The sequence below is a fragment of the Peromyscus maniculatus genome, chromosome 1, assembly GCF_049852395.1.
Source record: "Peromyscus maniculatus bairdii isolate BWxNUB_F1_BW_parent chromosome 1, HU_Pman_BW_mat_3.1, whole genome shotgun sequence".
Classification (NCBI taxonomy): Eukaryota; Metazoa; Chordata; class Mammalia; order Rodentia; family Cricetidae; genus Peromyscus; species Peromyscus maniculatus.
The window spans coordinates 77,546,230-77,558,582 of NC_134852.1; the positions used below are offsets into that span (position 1 = coordinate 77,546,230).

The following is a 12,353-nucleotide window of genomic DNA, read 5'->3' on the forward strand; positions in this document are numbered from 1 at the left end:
CCATGCAAGCCAAGTCAGAAGCTCATTTTTTAATAAAAGGGGGTCCTGTAGGGTCCTGGCCCCCGTTTTGGGTAACTGTTGCCTTGCTTGCGGACCTTGACCTTGATATCCTCCCTATGCTAATTCCCTGCCAAGTTCCACCCTCCTGAATGCTTGAGGGAAGTTCCTTGTCTGTGTATCCTGAATAATGGGTGTTAACAGCTTAGATGCAAGACTGTAAAACATCAGTAGCAAACTTCTGCCCTCCGGGGTTCTCCCATTGTGCTGTAAGCCTGTATTTAAGACCTTCTCCTCCCTTCAAGGAATGACATTTGGCATTTAAAATTAAAATATATATATTCAAATATATATATATATATATATATATATATATCTGAATGAATACTGTGAATATAATCTATGAATACGACAAATGTGATTAATATCATGAGTGTAATTAATGAATATCATGAGTGTAATTTAAAAAATAAATTAATTAATAAAAAAAAACAAAACAAAAAATTAAAATGCTTAAAATTTCAGTCTCTTTAAAAAAAATCCAAAGTCTCTTTTAAAATCCAAAGTTGGGGCTGGAGAGATGGCTCAGAGGTTAAGAGCACTGGCTGTTCTTCCAGAGGTCCTGAGTTCAATTCCCAGCAACCACATGGTGGCTCACAACCATCTGTAATGAGGTCTGGCTCCCTCTTCTGGCCTGAAGGGATACATGCAAGCAGAACACTGTATACATAATAAATAAATAAATCTTTAAAAAAAAGATTACTGAATTAGGAGTACCCTGTTAACTACTATTTATTAAAAAAAAAAAAAATAAAATCCAAAGTCTACGACTGTGGGCTCCTATAAAATAAAAAGTAAGTTAAATACTTTCTTACTTCAAAGGAAAAGAACCAGGACACACTCACAATCAAGTGACTCTCAAACCTCCCCTTGGAACTTTACAAGTCAGTCTTCCATCTTCTGCATTTCTCTCAACGTTCTTATCTTCCAAGCCCTAATAAAACAGCTCACCAAGCTTTGAATATTCAATGGCATTCCACAATCCTTCCCAAACAACATGGTCAGGTCTATCACAATACCCTACTCCTGGTACCAATTTCTGTCCTACTTAGGGTTACTATTGCTGTGATAGATAGAACATTATGACCAAAGCAAGTTGGGTATGGAAGAGTTTATTTGGATTATGCTTCTACATCACAGTTCATCATCAAAGGAAGTCAGGACAGGAATTCAAGCAGGGCAGGAACCTCAAGGCAGGAGCTGATGCAGAGGCCATGGAAGAGTGCTGCTTACTGGCTTGCTCATCATAGCTTGCTCAGCCTGCTTTCTTATAGAACCCAGGACCCCCAGCCCAGGGATAGCACCACCCACATTGGGATGGGCCTTCCCTCATCAATCACTAATTAAGAAAATGCTCTACAGGGTTGTCTGCTTACAGCCCATGTTATGGAGGCATCTTCTCAACTGAGGTTCTCGCCTCTCAGATGGCTCTAGCCAGCACATGGCTATTTGATATCAAACTACATATGTGAGGCAAGCTTGTAGAACACAGGAATGAGATAGGAACTCAGTAGCAGTAGGAGATACAAATGGACATACAATTACATGCATATTTATGTTGGTACAGTAGGGCATGTTTCTGTATCCACATTTCTGGTAAAAAACCAATAGGCAGTGTATAAGGGACTCGAGTAATGTGATCAGCAAGGTAAACATAAATAAATAAATAAATACATACATACATAAATATTCAACTCAAGACATTTGAAAAAGAATTACAGGCAGCCCTTTCATCCATGGGCTCTGCATGTGGATTCACCTAATTCCATGTCAAAATTAATTTTAAAAAGTGAAAGGCTTTCTTTCTTGTCATCTCTCCCTAAATGCTACATTGTAAGGACCAGTGACTTCCCTTTCCCTTGTATTAGGTGTTCTAAGCCACATGGATGTGATGTAACTGGACAGGAAGGAGTGTAGAGATCATATAGAAATACCAGGACATTTCCTATGAGGGACTTGAGCATCTGTGGATTTTGGTATCATCTTCTGTGATCCTAAAACTCACTCTCAAGGATACAGAGGGATGACCACACCACAATTAACAGGTAATGTCTATTATAATGTCTATATATAAAATCTATATATTGCTCTAGGCCAATCCTTGCTATTATAATGTTGCCAATGTTAACCGCATTTACTTGCCAGGCATCCCTATGAGACAAGTACTTTCTTGGCTTTCTCTTTTTGGTACAGATAAGATGCTGCAAGAAGCCAGAGTGATGAACCCTGGAGCCCAAAATAGACCTGAGCCTTGTCAAAACCTCATCATCAACCACAGAATACTCAAAAGAGAGATTCGTGAACATTGGTTTAGGGTTGATAAAATTTAGTTTTATTCAACTAAAACGCAGGACACTAAAATGCAATCACTAGGTGTTTTTGCTTAAGAGAAAAAGTTGAACTTCTTAACACCATAAAATATATAGAAGAAGAACGCTTGAGAAAGCATATGTAAACACTAAATGACACATCCAAAGTCTAAAGGAAATGTGTGTTGATCCACAAAAAGTTAATCTCCTAAACTGAATATACGTGAACTGACCGATGACTTCAAAGGAGTCAAAAATAAAACAAAGACTCGTTTTATCCAAACTTTGACTATGGTTCTGATGAAACATCTACAGAGAAACAATGAAAATTTCCTAAAACTTGTGAGAAGCAAGAATGGCTACATAGCACACCTCAACAAAACAACAGACACTGAAAACTTCATTTACAGATAGAGATGTAAATATGTATAGCATGTCAGTAGTTCAAATCCAGCCACAGGAAACAAACCAACTAGTATTTCCTATAAGAGTTCAAAGTTGGGTCAGCAATTACCATCATTACTTATTTAATCAATGAATTAATGTAGAAAATCTATAGCTTCAAATACGACTTGACCTAGTTCAGCAACCTTTTTAATGCAACACTAAGCAAAATAAATAAATAAATAAATAAATAAATAAATAAATAAATAAATAAATAAGTCTACCTAAATATAACAAGGGCTTATGTCAAGAAACCCAAAGTCAGGGCTCATAAACCACTGACAGTAAGATCTTAATGCCAGGGGCGTAGGAGGGGTACCTGCCTGCATTACAACTGCTCACCTTTTACTGTTCCTAGGGATGCACAGACATGGACTAAACAGGTTACACATACACTGGAAAGGGAGAGATGACTTCTTTTGAATCTGCTGACTCAAATAACTCAGTCTGAAGGAGGTTGGACTTATAATTAGTGAGGGAAGCTGGTAAGGAGATTGTCCAAAGACACAAAAGAAAAACCCTCTTCCCCATCCAGGCTGGGAAAGGAGATGGTAACCACGCAAATGTACATCCCATTCAAATAGTGCCAAAGCAATAAAAAGGTCACAAATCAACAAAAACCATCAAGACCTTTTGGGAGAAACTAGAGAATGTCCATAAAGACACATAAATAGGCTGATCAGAACACTCCAAGCGGAAGTCTCGGGAAACCCATCCCAGACTGATGTGAAGGGGATGTGTGAGGTCAGTGTGGCCACTGAAAAAGGTGTCAGACTTGGTTGCTAGGACAGATGTGTGAACACAACTAAAGCATTTGTTTGATATGATGAAAATGGGAGAAACAAAGGAGCAGGAAGCTTGTATTGATTGTAAAGATTGTAAGGATGAAACGAGGCAATTGTATTCAAACAGCAAGGCTTTACCAGGGAGGGCTGGTCCCTCTGTACCAGTCAGTACTCAGAAGCCCCAAACACATACCAATATCTATATGAAAACACCAACCATGACATTTTAACCCAGAGGAGAAAGGAAGCTCAATTTTTATTAGTTTAGTTTGGTTTAGATTTGAGCCAGGTCCTTTCTAGGGAACCCAGACTAGCCCCAAACTGAAGATGTTCCCACTCAAGTTGGGATTATAGACAAGCTCACCACCACATCAAGCAGCCTTCTCCTGGAAACTGCTGGATTAACCATCTATCCACCTAGAGATATGAGAGCTGCCCCCCGCCACCCCCTCCACACACATAACACAGAGACGAATAGCAGAAAACCCAAAGCTTAAAATGTAAACACGAAATGGATAAAAATACCGTCAGAGTCTCTAGCAGACTATTTCTATAAACCCTGACTGGAAATTCCCCCTCTATACACCCCGGACTCCATAGAACCAATAAAAGACATGAACTTCTGTGGCTACATGTTCTCACATCTGTGGCAGCACCAGCAAAACAGGCAAAAAGAAAACAACTGATCGGGGTGGGGAGGGAAAGTCTGGCAACACATGGGACCCACAAAGATTCAAAATCTCTAACATATAAGAGATTTCCAACGTGAAAATGAAAAGCTAACACTTCAGAAAAGTAATCAATAAACATCAGCAGGCAGCTCGTTATTGTAAGGATGTAAAGAGTTTATGAACGTGTGAGAAAATTTAATAGTATTATTAATAAAACATGGAAATGAAAACACTTGCTAGCTGTATTCCCCGGACAGGCTGGGAAGAATGAGAAGGTTCTGGGTGGGATATCTAGTGCTGGCCAAGGTCTGGGCTGTAGAGGCTCAGATGCTGTGGGCGGCTGGGACTCCAAATCACCCACTTCAGGAGCTCATACCTATGTAAGCAGACACAGCCTAGCGAACAAGTTTGCCTAAGAAGAGGCAAACCCCAGAACCCAGAGCAAACCCAAGTGCATATCCACAAGAGAAGGGCTGAGACCACCTTGCCCTAAAGCGTACATTTTGAAGAATGAGCTAAGGAGATGTTGATGATGTTTTTAAAAGCCAACTTGCTGGTAACATAAATGGCATGATTTTTTTCTTGTTTGCTTGATTTTCGTCAGGGTCCCATGCATCCAGCCTACTCTATGTAGTTAAGGACGACCTTGGATTCCTGATCTTCTTGTCCCTCTGCTCCCCTGTTGCTGGGATCAGAGGCCTATGCCACCATGCCCAGCTCCCTACATCACCATGTCCAAATCCCTACATCACCATGCCCAGCTCCCTACATCACCATGGCCAAATACCTACATCACTATGCCCAGATCCCTACACCACCATGCCCAAATCCCTACATCAGCATGCCCAGCTCCCTACATCACCATGCCAAATCCCTACATCAGCATGCACAAATCCCTACATCATTATGCCCAGCTCCCTACATCACTATGTACAGCTCCCTATATTACCATGCCCAGATCCCTACACCACCATGCCCAGCTCCCTGCACCATAATGCCCAGCTCCCTGCACCATCATGCCCAGCACCTGGTCTTGGCCCACAGCTTTTCTTATGGAAGTGTATGAAGGGATCCTTCCTAGGTTGGTGGACTACTTATTAGAAGAGGAGACGACTCATACATTTCATTACATCACCCCGGAGTTTTCACTAGTTACAAGTACACCCTACTTGCATAATTTAAAATCTTATTAAGTTTAAGGGAATGTTTTTAAAAAATGACCTACTTAACCAGTTCAGAAACATGGTAAAGAAAGCCTGGAGAAAGTCCTGTCCAAAGCTGTGTCCCAGCCCCAGCCCACAGGCCACGTCACTCACTGTTTTCCCAGGATAGCTGCTGGGCAGGGCACTGGCTTCGATGAAGTACTTCCTGAGTAGACGCTTGCTCGGGTCAGGGCTGTCCAATAGGATGTAGGAGCAGAAATAGGCTCCGTGGCGAAGCAGGAATAGAGCAATGTCTTCATTCCCTGATGGGACAAAGCATAGAGAGAGCCCGGGGTGTTCAGATGTCCCACTGGTCATCTCTATTTGGCGGGGCCTTGGTGCTAAGAGAGCAGGCTCCTGGTTACTCTCCCAGAGGCACCAAGTTCTTGGCAGTAAGAGTTTATGGGACTTGGCTTTTTGAGTGCTGCACATGAGGTCCCACTTGCCATGGTGGGTCCCTGCCACCCAGTGGGGGACCTAGAAGGGAGGAACAGCTATTTTGAAAAAGAAACTGAGAACAGGGCTAGGGGATGGCTAAGTCAGCAAAGTGCTTGCTAAGGGCCCAAGTTTCATCTCCAGAATCCACATGAGAAAGATAATGCCCATGATGGAGTACAAGTGTAATCCCAGAAACAGGGAGAGGGAGAGGGGGATCCATGGGGATGGATAGCCAGCCAACTGAGATGAACAGGGACACTCTAGGCAAAAGTGCAATGCCCTGTCTCTCTGTCCCAAGGAACAACAGCTGAGGTTGTCTTCTGGCCTTCCATACACAAGTGTGCATACACAGCTGCACAGTATGCAACACACACACACACACACACACACACACACACACACACACACACACACACACACACACAGGAAGGAGCTGCAGAAGTCCTTTCACAGGCCACTGGAGAGTTAGTGGTGATGGAGCCGGAGTCCCACACTGTAAAGTGGGACACTCTGCAGGGCAGGGTTGAGTGTGTGGGACCCACCTGACTTGATGGCCGCATAGAGGGGCAGACGCACAATGACCGGGAACTCATTCTTCCTGACGGCATAGTTCTCGGGGTCAGCCCCATGTGTCAGGACCAGCAGCTTCACAACCTCCAAGTGCCCTCGCTGGCAAGCCAGGGCCAGCATCCAGTTCAGCAGCCGCTGGGGGCTACAGGGACCTGGAGGGGTGAGAGGGCAGAGGCTAAGTGCCCCTGGATGGTACTGGTTGCTCCCCCGCACTCATCATCCCATTGGCCATGAATAAAACACAGTCATTCTAGTTCTGACTGAAAGCTATGTTTCTGCCACGTGGAGAGTGCTCCTACCCCCCAGTCACACCCAGCCCTTCTCTACATTATCACAGACTGCTGAGGCAAAGCGACAAGGATGTTATAGAAGACTAGAACACCTTGAGTTGTTCACCAGAGGCAAATTACAAATGCATCATACCACGGTATGGCCATTCGATGGAGTGTCGTTTAGCTATAAAAACAGTAAGTTACTGAGTGATGAAAAGACACTGAGGAACTTTCAACGCATATGGCTAGGTGAGAGAAGCTGATCTGAGAAGATGACCTAAGGGTGTGGTTCCAATTGTGTTCCAGAAAAGGCAAAGCTGGAAAGGGCAGCGGTGACAGAGCTCACACGGCGACAGCACTTTACCTGACAAGGACTCCAGCAATTCATGTACGACTTCGGTGTGTCCAAAATGTGCAGCCACCACAGCTGGGTTGTCGTCAGTGGGCTCCACTGGCAGCTCCACGCGCTTCTCCGTGAGCAGGAACCGGACGGTCTCCAGATCTCCGTGGGCTGCCGAGATGCTCAGTAACTGACCCTGCTCAAAACGGGACAGGGGTCAGTGAGGCCAACTCCGTCCCTTCCAATGTTTCCCGGAGCCTGGCAAGACCTCGGCTCAGCGGCCCAGGAGGACAATACCCGCCCCGTGCTGCTGCGCCATGCTTGGGCCGTGGCTGTGGGAGAGTGGGCAGCCATATGCAACTTCACAAACTTAGAACACATACAGAAACCAGCACACCAAGAGTTCTGTGTTACCACATGTGGAAACAATGATTTTAATACACATAGAAAGGCTTTCCAACTGAGACTCGGGTATAAACCCATAGGTTGAAAATACCATGTGCAATGCACTGAGTCTACCTAATCCAGGACACCACAGCTTAGCCACACTGTACCTGGACTTGTGGTTGACATGGTTGCTCTGTGTCACAGAGTGAATCGCACACATCCCTTGTCCCAGGAAAAAATTCAAAATCCAGTGTGACTGTTCCTGAATGCATGCTATTTCTCCACCATTAGAAAAATTCAAAAGTCAAGCCAGACCACTGTAAATTGGAGAATGTCCATTCAAGTTCAATAAGACTTTACTGACATTTCTGGTTTCTGTTTACTTCCCTAACATGGTTTAGAAAATCCAACTTTCTGGGGCTGGAGAGATGGCTCAGCAGTGAAGAGTACTAACTGCTCTTCCAAAGGTACCAGGTTCAATTCCCGGCACTCACAGGGCAGCTGACAACTGTCTGTAAATCCAGTTCCAGGGGATCTGACACCCTCACATACATGCAGGCAAAACACCAATGCACATATATAAAAACAAATAAATAACATAATGAGCATCATGGGAAAAAAAAAAGAACATGTGCAAAAAAGAAAAAGAAAATCCAACTTTCCAAGTGCTGAGAATAAATGAGTGTTGGGTGGTCAGCCCTGAGACATGTAGATCACCTTCTCCGAGGCTCCGGAAACACCGTGGAGAGAAGGCAGAAAGACTGTAAGAACCAGAGAATGGGAGGGAGCGCCAAGACACACTTCTTCTGGACATGACCACGGACTCATGGACCAACTGGGCTGTAGTTACCTGTGTATGACCTACAGAAGATGGGGCCCGTCAAGATTCCATTATGGATGGGGGAGGGTCTCAGGATGCACCCCACCTTTCCTGAAGAGCAATTGGAAGTTAAAAGTTGCTGGGGGAGGAGGGATAATTTTTCTAGTTTGGCATGGTAAGGTGCTCATGAGCCAGAACATAACCCCACAATCAGGCTCAGGCAAGCCATTAAACCCAGTGGGTGATTTTTAAAAGAGGCATAAAACTAGGGGTGTGGCTTGTTGGGAAGAAGAGGTTCAGTGGGAGCAGGAGGGGGATAGGAAGGGGTAATGGGGGGTAAAACGGGCCTTAGCATATTATATATGTATGAAATTGTCAAGAAATTCATGTTGTTGTTTTTTTTAAAGAAACCCCGCCCCTATCTGTGACTTCTACCTTCAGAGTACAACAGGGCTGTCAGCCACGCCTCATGAAGACGGACACCGTAGGAGCCAAGAGCCAGTGCTCAACTGCCACAGGACAATTTGTGAGCCTTAGGGAAGGCGCCAAGCTCCCTGAGCACCGCCTGTGGTGGTTTGGGAGTGGGGCTACTTGACAGGGATTAGGAGGTGTGGCCTTGTTGGAGGAAGCGTGTCTCTGGGGGTTTCAAAAGCCCAAGTCAGTTCCAGTGTCTTACTCTCTTCCTGTTGCCTGCAGATCTGGATGAAGAGCTGTAGCTAGAGTTTTCCTGCCTTGCCCACAGTCAGGACAAATCTTTGTCACCCGCCAGTCCCACAGCCGCTCAGACCCAACCAAGTAAACACAGAGACTTATATTGCTTACAAACTGTATGGCCATGGCAGGCTTCTTGCTAACTGTTCTTATAGCTTAAATTAATACATTTCTATAAATCTATACCTTGCCATGTGGCTCGTGGCTTACCGGCGTCTTCACATGCTGCTTGTCATGGCAGCAGCTGGCAGTGACTCTCTCTGCCTTCCTGTTCCAATTCTCCTCTCTGTTATTCCCGCCTATACTTCCTGCCTGGCCACTGGCCAATCAGTATTTTATTTATTGACCAATCAGAGCAATTTAACATACAGACCATCCCACAGCAAAGAACTCTCAGCTACCTCTCCAGCACCATGTCTGCCTACACGCCACCATGCCCCCCACCATGATGACAATGAACTAAACCTCTGAAACTGTAAGCCAGCCCCAATTAAATGCTTTCTTTTCTAAGAGTTTCCATGGTGATGGTGTTTCATCACATCAATAGAAACCCTAACTAAGACACCACCCTACAAGTCACTGATAAATGGAATGTGACTGATAATGGGGCTCCACACACCAGGATCCAGGGACAAAGAAACAACAGCAGGATTCTTGATTTGAGTTCAGAGGAAGAAACTGACAGAGTGGACACTGGCCCCTGCCTGAGTTCCAACCTCATTCCAGACACCAGCATTTAAAGCTCTGTAAGTAGGCAGAGTAGTAACTCACAGGCCTAGGTCCGCCCAAAGGACGGGCACAGTGTGGGAATACACTACCGACATCTTGGTCCTTCCTACAACACGGCTGCTTCCCAAGATCTCCAGCATTAGCATGCGGAAGGAGGCAGAGGGAAGACCCAAGCGAGGACAAGTCAGTCCGTGCTTCTCTGCATGTTTATTAAAGTCCTGCAGTGCAAGGGGCAGGGCTGACCACAGAGGACATCAGGGAGGACCGCTGGCCTTCATGAATTTCCCGGTGACTTCACAGTAGGGATGGGTGTCAGATAACCAACCGTTCAGAAACCAAACATCTCCAGAAAGTATGTCCGAGCAAGACGGGCAGGAAGGGATGGGTAGGTGGAGCTCTGGAGAAAGTGACGGATGTTCACCAAGCTCGTCTGAGAGTGGGTGCCACACTGAGTACTTCATTTGCACTGTCACGTGCGTCCTCGGTGCGGCCATGCAAGGAATCTGTATTTGCGTGACAGGAATGTGAACATGGAACCCTCAGGTGGGGGTTGCATCATCAGCAGAGCTACCCCGGATCTGAACTGCAGTCTGTGTGGCGCTGAAACCCACGTTCCCTTCATCCCTTCACTTCATTCAAGACCTCCTGGGTGGTGTGGGACTCTTGGAGGAAAGGCTGAGTTCTGTAGATGGTGTAAACAGACTAGAGATGGCATGTCTGACATGCAAGCGAGGGGACTGGACTTACTTGCTTAAATGCAACTAGAAAACAAAAAAAATACCCACCACTACTCTGGCCACGTGGGGTCCGGAAGCCCAGCCATTCCTGGAAGGCACTTGCATTATGGAGAAAAAAGCCACAAGTGATTGATTAACCGACTAACAGGACTAAGAGCTGTCTAGACTCCTGTCCATCACAGGCTTAAAAGCCCCATTCTCACAAGGTGATGGGTGATGTCACAGCCGGCCACAGACAAGAGGGACCCAGAAGGCAGGGAAGGCAGAAGCTGCCTCTCTGGCTGGAGACAGCCTGGTGGCTCTGAAGTCTTTAATTCAATATAAAATAAAAGGCCAGCTTCCTTCTATGCCCTCATCTCCCTGTGTAAAGGAAAGCTCCCACATGGCCTTCTAGGGCATGTTTATCCACACACACTCATAGGGAAGCGGCACAAAACAGAGTGTGCTTTTCAGCTAATTACTTGTGTGTGCACACACAAATGTGTTTGGAGGATCTTGCTCGTGCATGCTCGGATGGAGGCTGGAGATGGACTTGTGTCGTCCTCCACTGCTCTCCAACCTACCTTTGAAGACAAGGTCTCTCACTGAACACAGAGCTCACATTTCTGCCAGGCTGGCTGGCCAGTAAGTCCCCAGGATCCACCTGTCTCCATCCCCTCCCCGGCACTGTGGTTTCAGGCCTATGTACCCACACCTCACTTTTACACAGGCGCTGAGGATCTAAACTTAGGTTTTCATGCTTTACAGCTTTTTACCAGGTGTGATATGTCTACAGGGAAAAGAAAAAATCATTCCGTTTCATGAACTGCCACCAACTCCCATGGGAATGGGCCCCCAGGCAGAGGAACTGAATGTAGCTCAGAAGCCCCCTGTGATAGTTTAGAGAATGTCCCCAAGGGTCCTGTGCTGAGGGAAGGCTTGATTCCAGGCCGGTGGTGGTGTTCAGAGGTGACTAGATCCTGAGGGCTCCGACTTCCTCAGCAGGTTAACATCCTGTTCAGTTCATAGTGGAATCGACTGGTCCCTGAATAGGTGGTCCCCATTTGGAGAAGAGAGGTCACTGGAAGACACACCCTTGATGGGTGGATCTGGTCACTGCTCCCTGTGCCCTTCCCCACGCCTTTCTTCCTCTCTTCTCCTGGGCTGCCCCAGGGTGAACAACATTGTATCCCTGGGCCTTCTCTGGCATGGTTGCTTTTCCCATCACACACCAAAAAGGAACAGAGTCAGCTGGCAATGGGCTGAAACCCACAAAAACACAAACCAAAAAATAAGCAGACCAAAACCCCTTTCCCCTTCTAAGCTGTCCTTCTAGGGTATTTTGTCATCACACCCAAAAGCTAAGATGCTTCCACTGTGTCGTCCCTGCCCCTTCTCCACCCCCTTCCCCCGTTTCTGCCCTACCAGGAAGACTCAATACCCTGACTGCAAACATCATGAATTGATTCGGTTTTGCCAGTTTGCAAACATTACCGAGTGACATTATATTCTTCTCATTTTTAAAAACATTTCCCCCCACTGTGAAATACTTTGCGATTTCAGAAGTCCCAATGTAGAGAGCAGAGAGGACTCAACTACCCTTCACCCAGTTTATGCTGGTGGAGACATCTTTCACAACTGTCCACGGTTTCAAAACCAGTGATGTGGATGATATCACCAACAGTGTAGACTCATGATACACAGGGCTTTCCCTTGTCAGGAAATCTGCCCCTGTTACCTCCCAGAGGCTCAGCCACTCTGCCACCCTAACACTGCCAGCCACTGATCTCTTCTACCTCTGTCACGCTGTGGACCAATGCCCATCAGTCCGCAGTGGAATAGACTGTAGGTGGTACCCAGTCGGAGGAAAGAGGTCACTAGGGGCCATTCCCTTGACTGTGT

The 12,353-nt window shown here is 45.9% G+C and overlaps 1 protein-coding gene across 2 annotated transcripts in view; it reads right to left on the reverse strand.

Moving 5' to 3' along the window:
- The window catches only part of Lrrk1 (leucine rich repeat kinase 1), a 136,728-nt gene that overhangs the window by 76,467 nt on the left and 47,908 nt on the right, over window positions 1-12,353 (reverse strand). For both annotated transcript variants that reach the window (XM_076544529.1, XM_076544520.1), the window contains 3 exons: window positions 7,113-7,284; window positions 6,449-6,628; window positions 5,583-5,731 (listed from right to left, as the gene is read on the reverse strand). In XM_076544529.1, the coding sequence (XP_076400644.1) occupies window positions 5,583-5,731; window positions 6,449-6,628; window positions 7,113-7,284 (501 nt within the window). The remainder of the gene's footprint in view (window positions 1-5,582; window positions 5,732-6,448; window positions 6,629-7,112; window positions 7,285-12,353) is intronic.